Source organism: Mus pahari, chromosome 18 (genome assembly GCF_900095145.1).
Source record: "Mus pahari chromosome 18, PAHARI_EIJ_v1.1, whole genome shotgun sequence".
Lineage (NCBI taxonomy): Eukaryota > Metazoa > Chordata > Mammalia > Rodentia > Muridae > Mus > Mus pahari.
Genome location: NC_034607.1, coordinates 44,108,505 through 44,135,760, shown reverse-complemented (window position 1 = coordinate 44,135,760; position 27,256 = coordinate 44,108,505). Strand labels below are relative to the sequence as shown.

The 27,256-nt window shown below is 43.8% G+C and overlaps 1 protein-coding gene across 4 annotated transcripts in view; it reads right to left on the bottom strand.

Annotated features, from left to right (window-relative positions):
- Positions 1-27,256, bottom strand: part of Crim1 (cysteine rich transmembrane BMP regulator 1) — a 178,489-nt gene that overhangs the window by 133,909 nt on the left and 17,324 nt on the right. For all 4 annotated transcript variants that reach the window (XM_021217779.2, XM_029531327.1, XM_029531328.1 and 1 more), the window contains exon 2: positions 5,970-6,143. In XM_021217779.2, coding sequence (XP_021073438.1) covers positions 5,970-6,143 — 174 coding nt within the window. The remainder of the gene's footprint in view (positions 1-5,969; positions 6,144-27,256) is intronic.

Genomic DNA, 27,256 nt, shown 5'->3' with positions numbered 1-27,256 from the left:
CCCGGCACTAACTCACTTAAGAAAAATAGAATCTATATTTAGTAATCTTAATGAAGAACCCGACTTAACAATTAGAAATCTGCAAATACTAAAGTCCTAAAGTTGAGAGGGCAAGGTTCCCCCAAAACAGCTTGCTTGAGTCTCTAAAAGACACATGTGTAGAGCTTATCCTTTGCGGGGGGAGGGGAGAGCAGGAGAAGGGAGATAAATAATTATATGTGTTGAATCATCAATGAATATATTTTTGCAGCGGGTTGAAGAGGCCACGAAGTGTCCCCTAGGTGTTGTAAACCTCATTAGATGTACAACACACAGCCCGTGTCTATCCTCTTGTCAACAGAATAATACTCATGAGTTGTTAGAAGAGCCTTGTAAATTTCACTTTGCTACATGGAGTTCCTGAACAACCAACAGTTATGTAAAACTACTTCTATGGCCTGTGAGCTAATCATCACAATGTTATTGTTCCCATTATATTACATTAGGGAATGTTTGAGGGCACTGATATTTAATGCCATGCAGGACATCGGTATAATTTACCCAAAAATCCAAAGGTTTTAGCTGCGTCCCTAGGACTTTAGGATCAGACAGGTAGGTTATGCAAAGGGCCACCTCTATTACAAACAGAGGATCGCTTCAGAATCTAACTTCTGAATTTATATTTTTCCTTTAATATGTGGTGCCATGATACTAATATCAATAGTAGTGGTGATAATAAGAATTTTCTACATTGGATGCGCATGCGTGTATGGAGACAGCTTGCAGGAGTCCGTTCTCTCCTTCCATCACACAGGTTCCAAGGATCAAATGCAGACCACCAAGCTTAGCAGAGAACATCCTTACCCATGGAGCCATCCCGCAACCCATTAACGAATAACAGGTAAAAAAACGCCTCCATCGCCTTTTAATCTCTTTTAACATTTACTTGGAAGAAATCTTTAATTGCATAGTGAACCCACCGTGCATTAATATTTCAAGTGAAGCGATTTGAAACCTATGCCTTCTTTTTGAGAAGCAATGCGAGAGGTGGTTCAAACTTGTTCTAGTGATTAAAGACACAAGGGTCTCTTGGGCCAGTCTTGAATCGACTCCTCTGGGGAGGGGAAGCAGATCTGTATAAACACTGTATAGTCCTCCTACCCGTGTTTCAGGAAAGCCAGCAGGAGCCCTTTCTGCTGGGGCTTCCTGGTCATGCACAGTCCCTTGCTGTAGGTGACTCCTGAGATAACTAGGAGACACCAGGACCTGCCCAGGAGGAAACTTGCAAGGGAAAAGACGAGCGCTTCTGCCTCCTCTGTACTTATGTGACAGGACAGTAGCCTTCCTACTACAGCTGGAAGCCTCTCTCTCAGGCCAGAGAAACAGGAGGGACTTCTGAGCAGTGCCTCACAGGAGACATTAAAGCATCATGTTACCACATTGTTTTCTGTGGGGTGTTTTCTGTGAGCATCCCTTACTTCTACCTCATATCCACATGAAAAACATTTTTTTTTTTAAAGAAAGGTCTATGAAAGCACACAGTGCCATGTTGCTTTCAAAAATACTAGTTGATTTTTGTTTAGTGACAAACATTACAAATGGCCACAAGAACCAAAAGTCCAGAGGAGGCCTCCAAGCTTAGCTTGGACTGGGGTCAAGAGACCAAGAGAAAGATAACCTTCGGAAATAAAATCTAGCCTTGGCCCCTGACCCTGCAGAGGGAAAAAAAATGAAAGTATTTTTAAAACCTAAAAATGGGTTAGAAAGAAACAATATCATTCCCTCAGGCAGAACTGAAATAATAAGTTTAGTTAAAAGCCAATACTCTGCGGTCCTTAATATCCAAAAAGAAAAACAAAATAAAGCAAAGCAAAACAAAACAAACAAACAAACAAACAACAACAAAACCCCGTAAGAATAGAAGGTATCTGCCTCTGTGTTAAAACCAGCTTGGCATCAGAGAACAGAGCCACGCGACATTAAAAACAAAGTTCCATTTGTTTTAAGCAGTCGCAGAAAAATAAATACAGATAGGAAACTGTATCAACGGAGTTCGCCTTAGGTCCGTTATAACACATCTTTTGTCTAAAGATGAAATTAAAACTTCCCTGGCAGGATGCGGTGTATGCTCCTGCACCCTTAGGGCCATACAGAGGTCCTTCAGCTGATGGATTGGGGGAGCCAGAGAGTACATTGGCCCTGTGCAAGCCCAGCTCCTCCTGGCTAAGCAGGCCCAGAGAGAAAGCCATAAGCGCTAAACAGTAAAGGGGACAGCGCCCGAAGGCCCAGATGGACGTGCTGGTGGACGGAGGGCTCTTCTGGATCCTAATAGTCCAGGATTATAATCTTGTCATCACTTCCCTCTCCAGTCACTTCCTTATCTCGGGATTTCTGCTTTGAATCAGCTCCCCTTCTGGGGACAGGCTGATCTGCTCTGACACAAACACTCCTACAAGCTTTAGGGAAAGCAAAACAAAACAACAGGGCCGATCAATCAATGACTTCACAGTCCGTTAAAGTGACCTATGCCATCTTTGTGCGTGAATTTGTCGCTTAGCTAAGAGCAGCTGTGACTGAGGACTCCTCCTGGCACCGCCTTCACTGCACTTCAGGTCACGCTGGTGTGACCCTTTCTCCTCTATTACGCCATTTCCTGTCACACCACGTTTCATCTACTCGCATCACCCATGGACCCTGAAGGCTTGGAGGACACCACCTTCTCCTTGGACTGCGACTCATCACCCTTATCTCCACGTCAGATCTCCCCGCCCCTCCAGGCCCATTACACACATCCTCTTCCATTGCTTCTCCGTGGACACCTCAAATGTAGCAAAACAAACTTGGGAAGTAGATCCCAACCAATCTCCCCATGTATCCCACACTTAGCAAATGATCCCTGTGTACATCCTAAATATCAGACCCTAAAATTTATCTTGACCATCATCCACTAAGCTTATCAAAGCTCATTGATTCAATCAAGTCCAAGTACTCCGATGGCTATCATCTTTTCTGTCCACGTTTGCTTATCGATTCCCATTTCTATAGAACTACTCGACAAATTTCTCAGAGGTAGATTCAATTCCCGTTTCTCCCACCAGGCCTCTTTCACAAGTTTATCTTCCCACTCAGGGTAAGACAGTGACGTAAAATAACGCACATCATGACTGCCCACCTTTCTTCAACCTGCGAGAAAGGACACCTCATTTAATGTTACTCCTAAGGGCTTGTAGCTAACTCAGGGAGGGATTCCCAAAGCCCCACGTCTCTGCCTCCTTTTCGAGATGTTCACAGCACAACACCAAATGTGCCACCAAGTCCTATCCGATACCTGCATGAAACCTGGCTCTTTTTTGCCCAGTTTTCCTAGTGTCACACATGTACGTCATGCAAATTCCCCGTTCAAAAATGTGTGTTTTAGTTCAGGTTGTTTTCAGTTCTAAAGCCCATTATTAAACACTTTACCTCCATTATATCTTAAGATACAGTTCCAGGTGAATCTTGCTTGACTGGAAGACGTCTACAGTATTCCAACTACAGATTCAAACTTCTAACAGTTTTAAAGACTCAATTACACATAAGCTTAAGATCATCTTTAAGTTTCACATGTTTAACAATAAGGGATTTTCCCCCCAAATTACTCCTCAGAAAAGGGAAATCCCCCAGTCCTGAGTTCTTGAAATGATCTCAAAAACTACAGAATGCCTTATTTTGAATAACAAACCATTTAACCCTCAATGGCCTTAATCAGTCCTACCTTTGGATTACATGAAGGCCTTCTTTTTTAAGTAAAGTAATTTAACTAGAGCCAGTAATTACTGTGGGATGATCTCAACGTAAGAGACAAGAGATGTCACAAACAGCCACTCCAGAATCACTCCTTGAAAGTCATCACGGAGGTCACGCACAATTGCCTAATTCATTACAGATGAACCTGTCGTAATGGTACGTGAACCAACAGCAGGGCTGGTGACACAGCTTTCTTAATCAAACTGCTACATCTCAAAAGAACCTAGATGGCCGCGAAGAGACCATGCTCAAAAGCAGGGCATTAGCTAAGTGACCGCAAAGTGTCTGAGGGACAGTCACTGCAGAGCACGGGGACCACTGGATACAGTTGTTTCATAAGTGTCAGAATGGCAAGATGTGGCAGACCTAGCCTGTCATAGTATTTCATATAACCTGATTTCTAAAATATGGATAAAACTTTAAATAATCATGTAACTAAATCATCTATAACTCCAGGTTACCTTGTAACTAACATCTATATGTGGAAGCTCGAATCAGCCATGTACAAACTTAAGGACTAGAAGGAGTGTTCTTCACTCCTCTCTGTAGTTCTAAAAAGGTTTGTTAGGCTGGGGAGAGACGTGTCAGCCCACAGACTCAACTAAGCAGGGCTCAGAGGAGCTCACAGTGACTGAAACATAGACCCTATAAAGTGGAAGCTAAGCCCTCTGCACACGTCACGGTTGTGTAGCTTGGTGTTCTTGTGGGACGCCTAACAGTTGGGAGAGGGTGTGTCTCCGACTCTTTTGTCTGCACCTGGGACCCTTTTCCTCCTAACGGTTGCTTCGTCTAGCCTGTATAGAAGGGTTTGTGCCTGATCTTCTTATAACTTGCCATGCTGTGTTCCACTGATAGTTCTGATGGCCTGCTCTTTTTTTGAAGGAAACAGAGGAGGAGTGGATGTGGGGTAGACAGGAGGTGTGTGAGTACTGGGAGGAGTGGAGGGAGGGGAAACTATGACTGGAATGTAATGTATAAGATAAGAATACACACACACACACACACACACACACACACACACACACACACACGATCAGTAAATCCCTATAGCCTAGCATGCATGAGTCCCTGCCTGGGTTCAGTCACCTATACCACAGAATACTTTTATTTTTATCATTTTATTTTTTTATTATTTTCTACTATAGTCTCTCAACAGTTGAGTAACTCGGGTAAGTGCAAAAGAGCAGCACTATTTTATAGGTTATTATACATGCCTTATTATTTGGAATGGCTTAATAAATCTAATACATTGTAAAACTAATACATTCCAGAAACTTCCGTCCTGCTCAGCTGCCCCAGGGTCTGGCTTGGATTTGGACACAGAAAATCCTTGCTAGTCTAAACTGCATGTTGTGTCATTCTTTGAATGACAACATTCTGAAGGAAAGGGGTGAATTTAAGACTGTCTCTTGTTAACACTCCTTTTCTGTCATCTCTCTCCCCACACCAGGAGAACCCAGGGCTGAGGCAAAACCCAGTCCTGGTAGGGCAGGGCAGGCATCTAGGCCTCCGTCTTCTCAACTCTTGTTGCAAGCTCCAGCACTAAGCTCAGGGTTCTTCCACTGGGGTTTTTATGTTTACAAATATATTTTCAAGTTATCAATTGCTTTTTCTAGGTTATATGTACAAACAGACAAAGTTTCTGGACCATATTAGTATAATTCTCTTGAGACTTTAATTTAATTTCTGACTTCTCTCCAGAGGTGAAGTGTCTCACTATCCATTCATACCTGCCTAATTCTGGATCCTGGCAAAAATTCACCTTAGCTTTCAGTGTACCCGCACACTTCTTTTTCCTCTATCCACTTCTTCCCCTCTGCCAGATGAGCCATCTTTCTAATTAGCAGAGCGCCACGCTAGGGCCAGTCAAGCAGAATGGACCCAGTGACAACAGATGCTGATCCCGACCGGGCGCACCACTCATGGAATCATCCATTATGCAGAGGTGACCTAGGCCAGCTGGCACAAGGTACCCCGCTCACGGGATGACTGCGCACCCTCCCATACTTCTGGGAAACGCACACTTCAATTGCATCAGCACCTGACACACTGGATGCTTCTCCGTTAGGACTCTCTAAGGTTGCCCTTGCCTTTGTGGGCTCCGATGCTATCGCTGCTCGGTGGCACGAGGTGGAGCCGAGCAAACAAGACAGCAAACAGCAGCAGCAGCAGCAGCAGCAACAACAACAACAAAGCATGCTTACCTTCGATCCTCTTTAATGCTGAAAGGCACATGTCCTTCCTTGGGAACTCAAAGGGATTGTTGCAGGTTCGGATGGTACCGCATTCGCATTTCCCATTGATGATGTTGCAGCCAGAGATAAGGTTCTCATTGCAGGGTTCAAAACCAAGTAGCTGGTCATCATCCCAGTCCTCATCTGCAAGACAGTTTACCCAGAGACAGGTTTTTTCCTCTCCCCTTTCTTCAAAGGCCTTGAGATCAAACACACACTGGGATGTCAAGATCAGCACCCAAATGGGAGGCCCTCATTTGCGAAAGGCAGTTTGGGCAGAAATTTGTACATAGGAATGCCCGCTACCTCCTAAGTCACTGGGAAGCCTGAAATACAGCCACACATGTAGAAATTAAATCGTCACATTTGTGGTCAAAGTCCTGTGTTCCTCGCCAACTCCGATGCCTACAAATACTTTATTGCGGGGGTAGGGGGGGGGGGGGGGGCAGGGCTCAGGAGATAGCTTGGTGAGCAGAGTGCATGCCGCACACACGGGAGGACCCAAGAAAAGCAGGTGTGCTGCTGTGTCTCAGCTCTGGGGAGGAGGTGACCTGGATCCCTGGAGCCGCTGGTCAGTCAGCATAGTTGAATCAGTGAGTTCCACAGACCCGTTCTCAGAAAATGAGTAAAGAGTTGACTGGTGTCTAAGGAATGAGACCCTTTCTCAGAAAATAAATAAAGAGTGACTGATGTCTAAGGAATGACACCCAGGGTTGTTTTCTGACTTCCGTATGCAAAGGCATGTACCACTCCCATGCACACATGAGCTCTCGAGTGCGCGCGCGCGCGCGCGCGCGCGCGCACACACACACACACACACATGCAGGCACGCATAAGCACTTTTTAATTTTTTAAATAAAGCTTTTTTGACCATTCCATGTTTACAAGAAGTATTTATGAGTTAGTTACCTTTGTCAATCTCAAAAGAAAAATTAGGTTAATTTTTTCTCACTGTATTGTACAATACAGCAAGGAAGCCAATGAACACTAAGTATCATTTGCTGCCATGAGGGAGGAGAGAGATGCAGTGAAGTGCAGCATCTCCAACATATTTTGGGACCCACTGCTGGCACCCAACACTACCTACAACAAACCTCAGCTACACAGCTACACAGGACCACAACCTCAGCTACAAAGGGCTATAACCTAGTGAGACAGAGTTCATGACATTCTGAAGGTGAGACCATTCAGATGTCTGTCCTGGGATGAGACAAATGATAATAAATTAGGTCCTGAAGTCAGCCTTGGGGCAGGAGAAGTGGTTCACAATTAAGAGTAAGTACTGATTTTGCACAGAACCTGAGTTCCATTCCAGGCACCCACACTGTAACATCATCCCCTGTAACTCCCTCTCTAGGAGAGATGTGGTACCTTCTGACCCCCATCAGAATCTGCACACTCAGCTACATACCCATAGAGGTACACACAGTTAAAAAAATGAGAATTAAAATTCCCCATCCCCATCCCCACCCCATCCCCGCTCTGATATCCAGTTCAGAAAAATGCAACAAACATAAGAAACACTAGTTAGGCTCCATTTTTAACTATGTTCCTCCTACTTCAAATACCTCTTAATAAAAAACAAATACTTCTGTACTGACCGCCAGGGACATGACACAAGTTATTTTCATGTTATCTTTAAAAGACCCTATCACACACCCGAACTAGGACCGACTGCTCGACGGCAAACATGTTTCAGATAACGATAGCTACAGAGAAAATTTCAAAGTGCTTGCACTTAACACTTACACCTGTTGCTCACACTGAAGAGTAAATGTCATCTCAAGACAGTGTTTTCCGGCTGCGGTGTGCAATGCTATGTTAGTGCTGCCTAGCCATTGTGAGACCCTGACATGAATTCATAGCATGGTGTGGAGGTATTTTCTCATAGAAGACGGGGCAAGCAAACAGCTATGGTCTCTACAAAGCTAACGATACTGATGCCATCCCTCCATCACACACCACACAAGATTATTCTCCCTTGTGTTTTCCTTACTGAAATAATTTTCTTGCCAAGGACACTTAGGAGAAGAAATCACAACCTAAAGAGCTTCAGGATGATTCTATGAAATAGCAGAGGAGAATAAAAATAAAAAAAAAACCAAAACCTCTCTGTTTTGATTTCAGAGTAGGCTCACTTGCATAATCAATGCCCCAGCTTTGATGATCTTCTGCTTATAAAGTTCAAGCAGACACCCGAGTGATCTATTTTATAACCTGTTCTCTTTGCTTACATTTAACACACGAATAAATACTCACACATACGAAGGCGAACTGCACGGTAACTGAAATCCGCATGATTCTCTGAAAACCAGAAAGTACCCTGAGCAACTCAAGCTCCAAAGGCATTCTCTGTCCTCAGTCACGACACGGTGCCGCACCTCAGTGACGTCGCATCTGTGTGTGGAGCTGCTGCTGCGCCATTAGGGCAGTCTTGGTACAGTTCAGGGGAACTTGCAAAGGACTTCCTGTGACTGCACGTGAAAATTTGCAATGCAGAGATCAATCCTCAGAGTCTCGAAACTTGTCAGTAATGTGTAAGACGTTTGAACCACTGGAAAGACTACCCATGTTTTCTTCCTCTTCCTCCCTCCCTTCCTCCCTGCCTTTTTGAGACAGGTTTCTCTGTGTGGCTGCCCTAGAACTCATTCTGTAGACCAGGCTGGCCTCACACTCAGAGATCTGACTCCCAAGTGCTAGGATTAAAGGTGTGCATCACTATTGTCTGACTTTCTTTTCTTTTTTTAATGAAAGGAAATCACTATTACTGATTTTTAAAGTATGTGCAGCATTTCCAAATGGGTTTGCTTCTTCCACAATATTTCTTCCAGCAATAAATACCCCATACCTACATTAAATCATCACTGTGTGTGTGTGGGGTGTGTGTGTGTGTGTGTGTGTGTGCAAGCCACCTCATATCCACATTTACCGTCATGAGGCAGGGGGAGGGGTGTATCACCTAGTCCTCTACTCTTTCCCTACCACATTTCCCTTGCCCTTCAACCTCATTCCCCCACATCGACTACCATTGTGTTTCTTTAAAAGCCAAGACTATTTAGTGGTCCTCACTTGCCAGACAACAGAGTCCAGACTTCGCCATTGAACATAAGCTTCTCTATGGTATTGACAGAGCCTGCTTTTTGTGATCTCTCTCACACCTACATCTTACATGTGCACTGAGGTTCTTGATTCAAGCCTATATGTGTTCCCAGTACTTTGTGCTTCTACCTACAACACAGGTTTGCTTTTACTTCAACATAATTCTTATTCATTCTTCTAGTGAGACGAGGGTCAATGTGACCTCTTTTTTCCCCCCAGCGCTCTACCAATGAGCTAAATCCCCACCCCCACAACGTGACCGCTTTTGAGATGTCTTCTCCAAATGCCATTCCATCATGTACCTGCAAGCATCTGCACAGATATTAAGGTTTTATCTAAGTTAAACTTCTCTGATAAGCCAGAGACCTAACTGGCCAGAACATTATCAATTTCTGTATCCTCAACATGTAGTACAGGTATATATGGGTATATGGGTATGTGTATATAACTGCAACAGTATAGCCTGCTAATAAAACCAATACAAGATGTTGCAAGAAAAAAGGGTTTCAAGATGATAATAATAATAATAATAATAATAATAATAATAATAATAAACACTTTAAAGCTGGTCTTATTTTAAAAGCTTATTACAAAAGCGCTGGGTGAGACACATATTTTAAAGACATGCTAGGACACTGGTAATTTCTGACTAGGAATCATATGCCATTAATCTCTTTCTCAGTTCATCTCTCAGACGACGTCCACTTAACACCTGGTGGCATTATCATCCTTCCAAGAAGCCCATTTTCAGAGCCAAGGTCTTTGAGGACCCAGATGCTTCTCCCTGTCTTGACAGAGGGAGACCATTTGCCCTGAATCCAGAATCAGAACTAAGAGGCAGCAACCACGTCATGATCTCCCTGGTTCTGTACTGCTTTGTCTCTCGGCCGAAGTGTCTTAGCTGCGGCACTGGCCACACCTACAGGTCCCCAATCAAGGCGGCTGCTCCCGTGGGATGCCACCAGCCTCTCCATCAGCCTGAAACAGCTCTCTGAAGCCAATATTATCTTATAGGTATTTCTCTACTTTACTGGAAAAAAAAAACCTTTCAAGTCTCTGGCCCCACCTAATCAATACCTTCTTTCTTTTTCTTTTTTCTTTTGCAAGTAGTTCCCTTAGCAACGGTTGTTTTATAGGATGCAGAACAGCATGCTTCTAAGACAGATGCTTTCATAGTTTTCTATTACAGAACATTATACCTAAAAACAATTTAACAGAAAAATCACCAGGGATGGAAGGCAACATTTAATGAAATTTGATTAGCCCTCTAAGCTGATCAAATCTGAGACAATCAGAATCCAGTGCAGCTTGGATCTTTCTTATCCTAATCCTTGAAACCTAAAATCTTAAATACAGAGCTTTTCTATCCTAAGAGGAAAGAGGAAGCACAGAGGAAGCACCAGGCAGAGTGATGTGGCGAGGCCTCATACAAGGTACTTGGGAGGTCCCTCAACTCCAGGTCTAAAAGGAAATAGACCCTCCTCTGCACCACGTGGGATGCTCCAAGAATTACCTATGGACTTGTTAGCCTTATTGGTGCTGGATTCAACGTCTCTGCTCCTCAAACCATTCTTCCTTCTGGAAATAGAACATGTCAGGTATGTCAACAGTTACTGGACAGAGGACCGTGCTACTCTGAAATCTGCCTCCCGAAAGGCAGAAGACGCCTGTACACTCAGAGCTTCTCCTTTTCTGCTTCGCCCCTGCTCGGGTTAACGGAGTTGACTCCAAAGTAAGAGATAGCCGCACTCCACGACGTAGCAGCTCACTTGCCAGAAATATGCTAGAGAAGACATTAAAAAAGCGAGAAACAAACTCACAGTCCACACTCAGAAGCTCACTGTAATGGAATTCTGTTGGCAGAGGGGAGGCTTTGGGGAATATAGATCAAATTAATTCTTCAGCTGTTCACGTATCCCTGTGGCTACGGTAAGATGCAAATAGCTAATACTGGTATCTCTTTCCACGCCAGCCTAGAAACTCCTGTAAGGTCCAAATGCTGCTCTGCACAGCCCCAGCTCCCAGCTGGCTGTTATCAGGCATTCCGTTCTGCTCCAGGAGGAACCTAATGCAGTGAGCGTTCGATCTCTCTGCTCCAGGCTTAAAGCCCAGGCTCCAGCAGCCGGTGCTTCCCTCGCTCTCCTTCCTTCCTGGGCTGCAACCAGTGCAAAGCAGGAAGGTCATATTTATGGTTATCAGCAGAAAGGACTTCTGCTAGTGCCATTTTCCTTTTCAGACATCTGCACCAGATGGAACTACGTTTGGTGTCTATCCACCAGAGTGGACAAAACCAACGTCTCTAAAACAATAGTAATACTAAAATATCCATATGAATATTTGCTCAAGAGGGAAAGGGACCTAAAGCTCTAAGTGTGTAATGAACACTGCTTCCTCTCATGTCTCGGTGATGAACGGTGAAAATGAGCAATGCGGTTAACTAAGTCTCTTATTGTATGTTGATCAGTAAGTGTAAGGTTCCACCTCTGCATTTCTCACCAGACACTTCTGCAGTGCTGCTAACAGGAGAGCCAGGAGTGAAGTACGAATGTAAATGGACACAACCATTTCTTTATTTCAGTCACATCTGCTTCACAAAGATCCTGGTATCTATGACGTCGCCAAACTGAGCCAGGTGCTAATGCCTTGCGATGTCAGGCAAAGGGTTTATATAGTAGCCATCATTCACATCGAAGTCATATATCAAGTATGTGGAGATAGTATAGGAAATATAAGGGAGAATAATGTCCTTTCTGACTGCAGAATATTGGTGAAGAATAGGGAGGAGGTTAAAGAGAAGATGTCTTGATGCTAGAAGCAAGGACAACAAAAACCAAGAGAGGACAGAAAAGCCTGGTGCTAACCAATATACTACGAATCACCTCGCAACTCTGTCTAAACTAGCATGTATCTTACATTGCATATGGACAAGGAGAAACTAAGATGAGATGATGTAAAAGAAAGCCCTGGCTAGGTGACCACAGCCCTAGCCCTGACGCTCGTTCCTGAAGGACCCTTCCGCATGTAGCTCTCTAGGCTCCAAAATTTTAATGACCAAAAGGAGGGTGGGATGGATAATTCATGAGGGCCCTTTAGACTTTACTCTCAAGTTCCTTTAAAGGTTTGCCAACACCTTTGAAATTGCGCAATACTAAAATTTTATTGCGGTTACTGACACAGGGTTATGCTGCTCTGAAAGTCATCACTTAAATTTGACGCAGTTTCCTACTCAAAGACTAGCCGAGATCTGAAAACTGTTTCAAAGCACGCCCTAAGTGAGGTGACCTACTGATGTAGCCATCACTGTGCTTAAATGTCCAGTGAAACATCTAACTCCACGGCTGTCAATTAGCAAATGTTCTGCTGCCTAAAAGTAGTAAGCCTTGGGTCAGGGGAGACTCTCTTAGGGAAGGATCTAATGTTTTGTTTCCTCTCTTCATCAAGGTTCCCTAAAAACCTTCCTCAGCTGTCTCTCACGTGTCCCAGTGTTTCATCTTCCTAAAGAGGTACTTTTGCGTAAATAACATTTATTGAGAGGCATTAAGAGAACAGCCCCAAGCTTCTTAAGGACTCCCTTGTTACAAACAATGGTCTGTAAAAAAGTCCAACATCTGGTCCTTCAAGTCCTTGGCGTGGAGCATGAAGCCCGTTTAGACTACACCCAACGCACATCTTCAGCTTCCTGTGTTCCACATGTCTCCTTGCTCCAGCCAGCAACACTGAGTGGTGTCCATCTTGTTACCCACGCTGCTGCGGGACTCCACAGCACTACACAACCCTGCTTCCTCTTCACAGGACGCTCCTAGGAACTCTCAAAGCCCATCCTCAGAGATGAACTTCCTGCACCAAGGCTGCACCTCCTAAACCTTGCCAAACAGCATCACCACAGAGCATACAGGGAGGAGACATGCTCCCTCAAGCACCACAGTGGGCTTTGTGGGATTGAAGTTTTCTCACAGAGCTATCTCAGGACCCGGCCAATAGCAACTTCGCAAAAAATCATCATCTGCCGAAAGGAATCGGGACAGAAGACAGGAGGACTGGAAGGAGAACTAAGCGATGTGAATATCTGAGGGTCAAACCATTTCTAGAAAGTAAATCTGGTGCAAGATGAAGAAAGTCACCTATGACCAAGCACCTTTGGATTTCAGACTTTTTACTTTGAAACTACTAATATAAACTCCAGTCTTTTCATATCAATGCTGTATGAATCAGTGCTTCTATGTATCAATATTTATGACATTTTGAATGAGTGAATAGACACCCTATGTCTCCACCATCTTAGAGAAATAATAACAAATAATAAACTCTGAGTTTCCTTTCTGCCACTTCTGCATATCATGGCATTAGATAACATGACACGAGTTAATGCTTTTTGCCAGAAAGGCACTTGGGCACATGAATAATGCACAGAGCTATTTTATAAATATTAATGTATGCTGTGGCCTCGCAGCTGTTAGTCAAATAACCAAGAGCAAACCAGAAGACAAGGTATGAGAGCTGCACTCATCCAAGAGTGTGAACCATGACTATAGTGAGAAGTGTGAACACCTACACTGAGAAGTGTGAACCCTTACAGTGAAAAGTGTGAACATCAACAGTGAAAAGTGTGAGCACCTACAGTGAGAAATGTGAATACCTACAATGAAAACTGTGAACTCCTACAATAAAAAGTGTGAATGCCCACAGTGAAAAGTGTGAACACCTACAGTAAGAAGTGTGAACACCTATGGTGAAAACTGTGAATGCCTATGGCGAAAATTATAACCACCTACAGTGGAAAGTGTGAACACCTATAGTGATAAGTGTGAACACCTACAGTGAAAAGCATGAACCCCTACATTGAGAAGTGTGAATATCTACAGTGTAAAGTGTGAAGATCTATGGTGAAAAGTGTGAAGACCTACTGTGAAAAATATGAAGGTCTATGGTGAAAAGTGTGGATGCCTATAGTGAAATGTGAATACCTACGGTGAAAAGTGTGACTGAATCTTTAAGCAAGAACAACAACAACAACAACAACAACAACAACAACAACAAATAGGATACTCTGAAAATAAGTCCTTTGGAGAATTTAAGGTTTTCATCACAAAAGCTGAACAGCTAGCACATTAGGGAAGCACATTTCTCCCCCTGGTATCAGCCAATACTAGATGAGCAACTGTTCTATGTCCATGAATGGACTAGGTGCCTCACCAGGATGAGCTGACTTGGCTGAGGTGAGAACTCAGCCACCTAGGGCTGAATTCCACACAGACTGTATCGCACAGACCAGGTGAAGACTAAAGACTACCGGGAAGTGAACTGGGCACTGCCAGAGCAAAATTCCAAGGTCACTGGATGCTGAAGACAGGAGCTCTTGACAACACAAGCTAGGAACACCATTGACTTTCACTCTGGTCAAGCCTATAGAGGGTACATGGCCTTGAGGCCCACTGCTGAGGGTCCCTAAACACTGGGATCAGGCAGACATACCTTGTAGCCAAGACAAATAATTTGTGGGCATTCCTTTGCAACCACCAGAAGGGTGGAAAATCTAAGCTTATAAGCATGACCTCAACTCTTCTACCCACAAAGGAACAAAGGTTTCTTTGTGAGAGCAAACAATGCTTGCATCTACAGTAAGGCTTCTGAAGGGCACATAATGACTTTTTTTTAAAAAGGTGTAATGATCTATAAGTAGCATTAAGGAATCTTTTCAGGATAATGACTTTGTGAATTCAGCCAGTATCTGTGGTGTAAGAAATGTCTTCACAAATCAACTTAAGCCTGCTGTGAACTTCACCTTACTAACATCTGCATTCTTCAGGATCCACCAAGTGGAAGATAATCACCCAAAGACTGAGATCCCCGCAAACTATATTTCTGATGGATTCTTACCTTCAACACCAAGACTGTTCTACAAAGAATTAGCTTCCCTAAATATCTAAACCTTTGGGGTTGAAGAGGATAGCTCAGTAGTAGGACACTTGCCTATCACGCAACTCAACACAGTGTGTGGGTATGTAAGCAAAAAGTCAATAACCCAAACTTGTGTGTGTGTGTGTGTGTGTGTGTGTGTGTGTGTATTAAGATATGTCTACAGTTGATCTCACATATGTCAACCTATTACTACAGGAATCTTGCTATTTGGTCTCAACAAGAAGCAATTTGCAAGTACCAGTCCACCATAACAAGACTTTTACGCACAACATTGCAATCTCCTAATGAAAACTTGTTTCACCATAAGATACATTTTTTTTAAAATTTCTGAGAACAATGTTTATGAGAACAGTAGAATTGTATTAAAAACAAGAGCTAGCTTAACAGCCATGGCTGGTTAGGAAAACTTGACAATGTGAGATCTGTCTGACACATTGACTTTAAAGGCAGCCCGTCCTTCCCATCTGCCCCGGATTCTCCAGGAAATGGAGATGATGGGACAATGAAAAGGATTCTTAACCAGGCACTTGTGCCCCTTGGAACATCCATCTTTAGGTGGGTGCATACCCCACCCCCTTATTCCTCAGGTCTGAGATTGGCTTTGTGCAGGACTTCCCCTAACTAAGACTGTAAGTCAGCTAGCACCGCCGCGGTCCCTGCCCGCCTCCCTGCTCATTTTTTTAGTTTGCCTCTTCTTTCTTTACTACAGAGCATTAGGATGGTAGGAACTTTTGCCCATCTTTACTTCTGTATCTTCTGCGACTGTAATAGAATTCAGCACAAGTAGGTCCTCCAGAAGTATTTACTGAATGAGTCAATTCCCTGGGTAAAGGTATGTTTTCATTTCCATGTGTTTTTGTAGATACCATTCCTTTTTCTCAGGGAGACTTCCACTTCCTCTTCACAGATACAGCTATCTAATCTAGGTTAATCTACCTCAAGCCTCGATGACACTTTTCTCAACACACCCCATGTAGCATCCCCCCCCCCACCACAACCCTTCCCTGACCCTAAAGCATGACAGCTGCTGCTTTGCAGCAGGACTCTAAGTTTCTTCATTTCTATCCTGGTTCCATGTGCAGCTGGTAAATAGCACACAGTCAGGCTGCAGAAACTACCTGCTGAATGAAATAAGAGAATGGTATGTCTGGCTAGGTGACATAGTTACTTCAAAGCTGCTACGTTGAAAGGAAAGCATCACCTTTAAAATCTTCCTAGATAGTCAAGTGGGGTGGTGCATGCCTTTAATCCCAGCACTTGGGAGGCAGAGGCAGGCAGATTTCTGAGTTCGAAGCCAGCCTGGTCTAAAGAGAGAGTTCCAGGACAGCCAGGGCTACACAGAGAAACACTTTGGAAAACCAAAAACAAAACAACAACAACAACAACAAAAACAAAAAATCCTCCAGTATGCCTCCAGTGTTCTATTCATTATAAGCACATTCATATTTAATATCATGAGACGCAGAATAAATAAACAAACCTTACAGTAATTAGGCCTTCTGGGGACACGATGGTAATTTTCAGGTATTTTAAACTATAGCAGTGTCAAAGAATGAAGTTCATACATTTTTGTATTTCTAATTAGAACACATGCATGCATAAGCATGCACTCACAGAGAATAACTAGTCAGCTTCAAGTGAAACATAAACAAAAACTGTGAATTACCCAATTCTTCTCCCACATGCTCCCACAGAACGTATTCCCATATGCAGTTAGGTAGGTGGATGCTCCAAAGTCGTAACTCTGCAACTGGTGTTCTATTTATAGTCAGTCTTCAGAGTGTGAAGAAAACCACAAGGAAATTATTCAAACCACAAGACTCACAACTTGTGGGACTACGTACACCCTAACTCCCACCCAGAGGTTGAAATCTTTGCTACATACAGTAAGTATATTCAAGAATGAACACATCTAGATCCAAGAAGAAATAACTGCACCGACAAACCTTCCAAAGTCTTTTACAATCAAACGCACATCCTGGTTAACCAGTTGAGAGGGCCACCAGTTTCTACCAAATGACGAGGAGACACAGCAATATATAGCTGTGCGGTCTATACAGACACTTTATTACTCTTTAAAACATCCTTTAGTACTTCTGTTGGTTCTGAACTTCCAAGCTTGTGGCAGATTATTACGCTCTCTGGCAGACTTGTATAGGGAGGGTCTAGCATTATTGTATCTGCCTCATTTCTTGTACCAGCCAAGCTGAGGAAAGCCTGCTATAGACACCTTGCTTACATATCCAATGAATCAACTCTGAACCACCACGGCACTTCTAGTTAGGAACACTGCGGACCATATGACCCAGGGTTTTACAGATGTCATGCGAGAAGAGGGGAATGAGACAGCACCCTTGTTTCACACAGACGCAAAGTAACTATGGGGCATTGGTTACCATTCAGGACAACTTGGAGCTTAGGAAGAATAAACTTCCTAAGCATGGAGGACTCCAGCGGCAGAGGTAAACCAGATCCTCCAAGTCCAGGGGCAAGCACGAGGATGTCTCTCCTCAACAAAACAGGTGTTTCAAAAAGAAACAGACAAAGCTATAATTTCTACCCCTTTCACAAAAGCACGGAATTTAATTTTAAGTATCTCTAACAACAAAAAAAAAATGCTTGGCTCGCCTTCCCGGCAAATCTTAATGCAGTTTGGAAACAGTATAATTAGCTCGAGACTGGAGAAGGGTTTACATGAGTTCTCCACCAAAGAATTCAATGGGGGAGGAAACTTGAGGCTACAAGTTGTATGTCCTGGAAAGGGGCAAGCATCATCAAGCTAACACTTGCGCTGAATACCTCTTCCCAGGTCGGTGACTGACCCCAGGGTGGTCCTTCCGTAAGAGAGGAGAGAAAAGTAAGCAACGGTTAACTTCAGTGTTCCTTGATCCCATCACTAACCTCACACACACTATTTGTCAACTAGGGCATGCTCTGGTCGAAGGTGAAAAGTGAGATGCAGTTTCTTTTGGGGTGGAGGTGGGGAGGTCTTTCCTACCTTCTGATACATTTGGTTTCTGAAGGGAGACCTGCGCTCAGTCCGGACAGTCTCTGGACGTTCCGGTTTCCCATCCATCCTTTTCAGCATCTCTGACTTCCTGTGCGCCCTGCTCTTTACTTCAAATCCCTTCCTCAATATCCTACCTTTCCGAAGCAGCTTACCTGCCTGAAGCCAGCTTTGCTGAGGGCTCACCCTCCACCTAGCAGCGACACACCTGTTCCTCCCTGTCAACCCTCTGGGGTAGAAGCCTCCTGAGCTACTCTGAGGGGAATGGGGGAGTTCACACCACCCTGGGTTTCCTTTCCCTCCATCCCACCCCAAGGCCATGGGGCAAGCTGCTTTCTTCCTCCCGGTTCCTTCCTCTTTCCCAGGCCAGGTCCATCCAGGACGCCTAACTGCCAGGGGTCAGAGTGCTACATTCCAGTGGCTTCACACCACCCCCAGGGAGGGCTCCAGATTCCTTCGTGGGGGGTGAGGGCAGGGCAGGGAGACTGGAGTTAAAAGTTCACCAGGGGCCAATGCAACCCACTGTGACTATGTTCTGGATAGCGCCATGAGGGCAAGACGGGCATCAGGGGCCCCCCAAGAGCTTCTTCCACAGTGGACAAGTTTTCAACCTCTGTGGATGAGGTGGGAAAATGAAGTCGGCACTACAGACGTTTTAAAATAGTAAGAGCATTTGGAGAACTGGTTCACCGTCTCAGGTCTCATTGTCAAGTGGAGGGGCTGGCCGAGGGAGGCTTTTTCTAAGGCACCATCTCCAGAATTCTGACTCCTGGTAAATGAATAGTCCTCTGGCCCCAGTCCCTTTGAGAGTCTGATGTGCCTTTGGCTAATAAATGCCCCTTGCACTCCCAGGTAACCTCTGAACTTCCTAACCCACTGAGCAACAACCTAGCTCCCAACACTGCATTTCTCTGCCACTCAGGCCCAGGTCTCTCAGAATCGGATCTGGTTTTGCTTTGTTTGTATCCCTCTCAGGCCTGAACTCAAACCTAACAACCCTGACCTCATCAGGACTTCCCAGGTCAGCCGACTGGATGCCTAGGTGAAGGCTCACGGAATCGGGTTCCAGGATACACAGCATATCATGATTGCCCTAACTGAGAACCTGACTCACCTACAGCCCTACAGGAGTAACTGGAGCAACACCAACTTTGTCCCTGGCTGACTCTTTCACAAAGAGAGTTACACACCATTAGATCCCCAGAGGGCAAAACTGTTGGGGAGGCGAAACTGTGGGGAGATGAACTGTAGCCCTAACAAGGACAAAGTAGAATATCGTTGATGGAAGCAGACTTGAGAAGGAAAGAAGGGAGAAGAAACGTCAGGAAAGTAAGGGCATGAGGTAGGTCAAGGAACCTATTTAAGGTAGCCTTCATATGTTAGTCAAAGCCATCAAGACCATGCTGGCCAAATTCTGTCTCAAGACCCAATGGTGGAAATCCCTGAATGGTCCAAATCTATCAGCTAGGCTGTTAAATAAGTGTTTTCTTCCTGCTTTCGTTAAAGCCAACCATTGCTTTAAATAAATGCTTATGGGCGAAGCTGAAGACAGACTAAGCAAGTGTGTAAGAATTAATATAACCCTACAAAAAGAAATACCATCTCACTCTAAGCAATTGCTTTTGTTTAAAAAAGAGGAAAAAAAAATCCTGACCAATTAATCACCTATCACCCACTTATTTCTTATCAAGCATGGGTTGCAATAAGGCTCTTCTGTTTATTAAGGATCAAACACATACAGTCTGCTTTGTATGTATGTGAAGAATCATCGGGACTTAACTAGAATTTGGAATCCCCCCCCTTTCTCTCTTTCCCCTACCCCCTCTCCTGTACACATACTACCTTCCAGGAGAAAATGGCTCAGGGTTTTCTGTTCACAAAAAAAAAAAAAAAAAAAAAACCTGCACAGAACCGCCACGAGCCACTCTCCTGGTATTGTTGGCAGACTGCATTCCTGTCAGCGATGAAATAAAAGCGCCTGAGTTTTGCACATAAGCAGTGTGGGACTACAGCAGAAGCAATTAGACGGCCCATAAAGTGTGCCCGTGACAGCTCCTCCTTTTATGAAGATCCGACTTTAAATGGACCGCTTCAATGTGGTCGAGACAGATGTGGGGTAGAGAGAGCGACCACGTGCCCTCCCCTTCTTCCTACAAAATGAGGAATCCTTCAAACCAGGGTGAAATAATCTTTCACACAAGAATCACCTTGTAGTCACTAATGTTAAAATAAATTATATATATATATATATATATATATATATATATATATATATATATGTTGAGTACTACCAGGGAAAGATTTAATGGCTTTAAAAAAAAAGATCCTGGAATACACAGAGAACTAGCATGGGGAAAGAAGTTATTAAAATGACAATGAGCAGTAGAAATGGTGTTTTTAAAAAACAGAACAAGCTGCTTTGTTTGCTGGAGTCCATGGGCACATTTGTTTAAAAGCTCTTACAAACTCCACCGCCAAAAAGGATCGTGTCTGCACTCCTGTTACACAAATCATCTATTTAAACCTAAATACGTTTTGAACGTGAAGAATCACTTAGGAAAACAAAACAGCCATAGGGCTTTCACGCGTAGTCCTCCCACGTGTTCTACTTAGGGTGGCCTTTTAAAAACACGGGGACTGCCGGTTCATGGAAGCAAAGTTCTTGTCCTCAGGCTGACAGTCTTTATCACATGAAACATTGTCAGAAAAACAAAAAAACAAAAAACAAAACAAAAAAACCAACAACAAATTAAGCTTGTTTTCTTTACTTTAGGGAAAACAAACAAACAACAACCCAGAAACCAAGAAGAACCAAGGACTCGCCTCATTTTGTGAGAGCTTCAAGGGTTCTCCTCAGGAGTAGGGTCTAGACAAATCACAGATAACTGGTGGTATCCTACCCCACGCCCACCATCTCATCTGGGCCATTTGGAGACCATCTATTGCTCTGGTATGAACAGGAATTCTGAGAGGCACCCTCAGATTCAATACTCAAGATGGTGGCTACCTATGAGGAAAATCAACAGCCACCCTTTCTAAGCATTTTAGCTACGGGATTGAAGAAAGATACTCACCAACGACTGACTCATTAAAAAAAAAAAAAAAATCAATAAGCAATTGCTACATACATGCTCCCATACTAGGTAAGGAGGGGCTACAAAGGGGCATGGTAAGCAACTTTGTTACAAAGTATCTATCTGTCTACCCTATGGGGATGCCTACCTGAAACGCACCTTTGAGTAAGGACACAGAGCGAGCTCATAAAGAAAGAACAGAGCTTTCTTATTATATCCACTGCCTATTTTAGGGGTTTGGAATGCACCAATAACAGTGTTTACTGGAAATAAGTCCCCTGGTTAAGCTCTTTCATCTTCCCTAAATTACCTTAGGAGCCAGTAAATATTAACAAAACTTCTGACAGACTGGGCATGGTAGATCTGATCAGATCACAGGCACACTGTGATTAGAACAGGATTTGGAACTCCCAACCAGGGAGTAAATATTCTCATGCCCACACCACCATGCTCAACACCTTTATTTATAGTTAGCAAGAGAAAAGAAAACCACCTCCCCACCTTGTGAATACACCACTTAACGTGGCATTTTAACAAGCACCTGGTACGTGAAAGCCGCTGGCTGTTCTATGCCAAGCTACAAAGACATAATGGCAACCGGTATTTACTGTGTGTGCACTAAGTATAATATACTACTCCAATTACTTTCCATATTAATTGTTTCTCATAACCACTTCAGTGAGAAGACACCACCACGATGCCCATTTCCAGATGGGAAGCATGGAGTGGCTTGGTCAGGATAAGGCAGTCTTGCAGCATAAAAGTCACTGGGCTGGCCTGTGAACTTACTTCAGAGTGCAATTTTGCCTCTATTAATAAAAGATGGTTTCTCTCTAAGAAATCTGTCATCTAGATTTTTCCTGAGGAAGTAGTTTTCTCCAGTTAGGCTTTCTTGAAACTATATTCCTAACACTCCTTAGAAAACAGAGACCATCCTAATGGTACTTGTAGGTACAATGTCCCAAGAGGACCCTGACCCCATTGTCTGAGAACCGTGCAGCAAGGGGTACTACAGCAGTGCTACAGGGTAGGTAAAGGTTAATGAGGAAAGCTAATGTGGTCACTGGCTAGGCCATGTGTGCAGGACTGGAAGGTGAGGATCAACCAAGGACAACATTTCCATGTGGGCAGAAGCAAGGGAAAGAATTCAGAGCCTGCACAAGTCAGTGACTAACTGACAGATACACTGAAGCCAGCCAGGGTTAGTCACCTGTTGCTCTAGCCATGGGCCAGACACGATGAAGGACAGGTACAGGACCACAAACTCCCACACACCACTCTGTCCATCAAAGACAGTATGCCTGTGGAATATATGAAACCTGGCTCCCCCCCCCCCAACACTTGATGCTCTTTTTTTTAAAATTCTCACCAGCAGGTTAGGATGTTGAGTACTGAGTTCTGAATGTGGAAAGAAAGGGCCAGATGGCTGAGACTAGCATACTGGTAGAGACTTTGAAGACAGTCCCAAAGAAGAGCTAGACATTAGGGTCACTCTTCCAAAGAACCAACTCTTAAAGAGGTAAAGTGTGAAGCCAGCTATAAACATCCACCCATAAACAATTCCATCTACCATCTACTTCTGGCCAGAACCTCAAACTATATTTATGCCTTCTCTAGCAGTCGCTCATCCTAACAGCCAGAAATAAACCCAGGGCTCTCAAAATCCAGCGCCTCCTCCCCGCTCCTCTGAGTTGGCCAAAGGCCAGGGCTCTGTAAGCAAGGAAATGCAGCCCGGCGACATCACAGTATCATGCACCTACTGTTGAAACACTCACTCCCCATACACACCTTACACATGCACCCCATACACTTCACTGTCTAGCATACAACAAGGCCCACACCAACCTAGCTCATTATAAATAGATTTGAACTTTTGTAGGCTCAGTGATGGAGCACTTGTACTCAAGGTAGATAATAAAGTGCAGATGATTAAACATTAACCACAGGGCCGGAGCCAACCTACTGAGTCTCATCTTAAAATGGTTTTACAAAGAGATTTCAATAACATGGGCCCCACCCTGAGCTACACCTTAGGAAAGTCCCAGGTTGTCTCTATCTCAAAACTTGTCTGAGTTGTGAGCAGTATTCTCATATCTCTTTCATCATCTGGGCAATACAACTTCAGCAAACACACTCTGATGGTGGTGCTAAAGGCCAAGTAAAAACTTATATTCCTTTACATCAGTATTTTGGTTAAAAAAGTATCACTTAAGTACTAGTTTGATACACACACGCACAACACACACACACACACACACACAAACTTAGTTGTATACTACAGTCTTAAAGAAGTCTAGATAGGTACTCTCTCCATATAACAAGCAGCCTGGTAATGTTTCTGTTTTATGGCCTATCTTGATTGGTATATATCATACACGGTTTACAGAAATATACACTATAGGGGCAACCAAAGTGTTCTGTATTCCTCAAATCTAAAGGTACTTTAAAAAAAATACAAAACGGCTATATGAAAATTGATCATATGATTTTTGTAGACTATTTCTACAACTGGTTGAATCAAGAGTTCTTCAAATATTGAAAAATTTGAAAAATTGAGGAACATGCCATAAACTGAATAGGAAACTAGTGTCAGAGTTGTAGAAACAAGTAGAAAGTCAATAACAATAGAAAATAATGTATCCCTGATAGGATTTCAACAACCAATCATGACCATGGACCTAATTTGTGCCTGTAACATCTAGGCTTTTATTTTATAAAGGGGTAGAAGTGAGAGATTGTCTGAGATATATAAAATCTACAGTAACCAAAATATATGATAGATGTTGACTACAAATGTTGCAAATTCACTGTGAAGTTAATATCTAGTCCCTACTTAGGACTGAGTTAGTTACATTTATTACCCACACTCAAGAAGCATATGTAATTCTCTATGTGCTATCCCACTCCTAGGCAATGAACTCAAACGTCTCTCTCAGTGGGCTGGCGAGTTACACAAAACCTACAGCCATTAGTTAGCTCTATAGCTTGCCCTTAGAGTCACTGCAGCCGCATTGGTATAGGACAGACAGCAATCCAGAGCTAAATTATGCCCCAAGCAGAGACACAAAGGGCACATCTTAAGTGCTAAGTGGCTAAGCCTTAGCCGGGGAGAAGGCACAACTGTAGCCATCTGCTGGCAGAGCTTAGGCACTTGAAGACTTTCTGATCAGCTCACTTGGAGGGAGTTTTCCTTGCTTGCTTTCTAGACAGCCCAGAAAGGAAAGTGGGCAAAGAGACGAAGGAGAAGGCTGTATTCAGTTCAGTGCAACCACTTGGCTTACATTAAATATAATAGTGAAGGAGACCACGTAACAAGACAGGAGTGTGTACCCACTGACCCGAAAGAAATAGGATATACAATGCATAAAGAAATGCTACATATATAAAAGAAGACTAGATAGAAACATATAGAAACATGACGCGCTGCTCTCTCTCTCTCTCTCTCCCCCCCCCCCGTGTGTGTGTGTGTGTGTGTGTGTGTGTGTGTGTGTGTATTTTCTTAAGAAAAGCATTTTGGATAGCTTTCCCATCATGCTATGTTTATAATAACTTCTTTTAAAGTGATAGCAGCAGGCCTGATATTTGGCCCCAGCACACACAACTGGTTATGGGAAATAAGATGTTCGGAACTGGAACTACAAAGGGACAGTGAATGAGCTGTAGGCTTCTTTTTACATGAAGGACCCAATGTATGCAACTTATCACTAAGAATCTTCTGAGCCACACGAAGTTTTAAGGAATTTCTTTATCAAGGCTTTTGGACAGGTTACCGTTGTTGACACCCTGGTCAGGGTCTTAGCAACCATCAACCTCATGAGAAGCCCAGGAACTTCAGAAGTTACAAGATACGTGCAGCTTCATGCATAATAAACAATCTACGTGTATTTATCGCTACACACCAATGACGGCCAGAGACAGACAGACAGCTCTCGATAATCACAAGGACAAAAAGGAAGTTGTTGTCAGGACAAAGCACAGAACCCTGTGAGGAACCTTCCTGCACACGTGCACACTGCACTTACAGATGCTTGTATATGAATATTCACACATAATGGAATCTACAACATATGTGCAGTTGTCCACTGTAGTGACACATTTCCTCCTATAAAGAATGACAGAGAATGTCTGTTTCCACAAGTGCAGACTCATGGACACCCTCCTCCTCCCACTGTGCCAGGCCACAGATCACTCTGGTAGATAAGAGTCTGAAGACGGCTATCCTAGCTCACTGGTATCTTCCTGTCTTTCTCCCTGCCCCCAACAGCACCCCAGTTTGCCTTGACCGTCCCAGGCATCACTTTTCTCAAGGGCCATCTCTGTTCAAATGTGGACAGGATAAGCTTGTCAAATGCCCAGCTCGAACAACTGGCCCCTTCCAGTAGCTTTGAGAGGCTCTTTTCAGGACTCACAGAGCCCTGTTCTGCACTTTCTGGTTATACTTCAGAGTCACTTCCCCAGTTCTCCCCTCCCAGAAGTCTTTCTCAGTTACAAGGACTGTTTGCTTTGGCTTGCAGTCTCGTGGGCACGCCCTCTTCAAGTATGCTTCCCGGTCCTCGGGCTCCATTCATTGATTTTGCTGAAGCCCAAGGGTAAGTGTGTTTTCCAGCAGCAAGCAAGTACAGTTCAGGCTCCTTCCCCAACCTTGTAAGGTGATTATGGGATCACAGGTCTAAGAACATATACCCCAGAGGGCCAGGGTTTGCCATCAAGTCCAAAGCGCCTCCTGCTGCTAAAGGTCTTTGAGAAGAGGGTATGCAAAGAGGGAGAGACCTGTCCCTGAAGCCTAGAGGCTGATTCTTATTTAAACCTCCAATGCTTCATATTTCTATATGTTATCAGATCAGGGGATGGAGAAGTGACATGACTTTACTTAGAAATCTCCATGTTTTATTGCCAGCTATGGACTGTGGACAACCCAAGCAACTTAGCCATCTCTTCCAAGGTACCTTCTTTCCAGTTCCAAAAGCCTTTCTCAACAAGAGCAGGTGATAGCTAATCGGACCTGAAAGGGTGACTGACTGGGAAAGCCACTCTGGGATGAGCATCACCAATTCGAGACTACCTGGAACACTGTAGAGGAGACATCAAAACAATCAACGCTCTCTAAGAAAACGGGGTTCCCTAGGCATGTTTACTTTAATGATTTAACTTTTATGTGGGAGGGATGTAAATCTAGTTCTGGGGCTGGAGTAGTTGGAACACAAGGCCTTTCCTGGGTTTGGCCCCAGTACTGGCTGGACCACGCTCTTGTAGTCAGGGTAAGATTATATGTGTCTGTGACTTGACTCCCTGTACTTGTTCAAATCTGTCTTCCTCAGCAGCCTAGAGACTTAAGTCTAATTTGTGCCTGTGTCCTTAAGTATCTCATGTCACTCTGCCTTAATTTGCAAATCACTTTGAGACCTTTAGAAAAACAAACAAACAAAAAGTTCATGACTAGTGTTGAAGAAAAAACAACTCCTGTCACGAAATACAACAAGTTCAGGCTCCTGCCACTAATCATCCAGAGTCCCTCAGTCCTTAAAACTACAGGGTTTGCTGTGAATCCGAATCGGACTGTGCTTCCCCAGACTCCTATGGCATTACGGTGGGCGCCCTGCTGAAGCCTGTGAGGCACTGTCACTATGCAGTCACAGAAGGCCACCCTCCCTCCGGCTGTTGGTTTAGGATTTTCTTCCTCAGAGGAGCCTAAATGCCTCAGGACATTGCCAGGTCCACACACTTTACCAAGACCCAACATCCAGGGCATCCCAGTTGAACGCAATTCCCTCCCACTTAGCTGAAATGACCCATAGAAGGTGCCAGCAAATTTTGGATTTGCTAAGACTCCAGAACTGTGTCCACTGACAGTGCTCCTGTGGCCATCTGACTTGTGTTCTTCAAGTTGTTCATAATAATTTCTCAGTAGTTTATCAGAAGCTGGTCATCATACTTGTTTAATGCACCAGATCCCTGGACATTAGGTAAAGGTAAGCACTTATAAGTCTTCTTATAAGGACAGTTCTTACAAGTAGGTGAGGGGACATTTTGACGAAAAACTGGAAAGAAAAGTCATAATGAGTAATTTTTTTTAAAAAAAAATGCTTTAAAATACTTGCAAAAGTAAATACGGCTGAATTCATCTCATTATGCAAATGCTATCAAAAACATTAAGACCT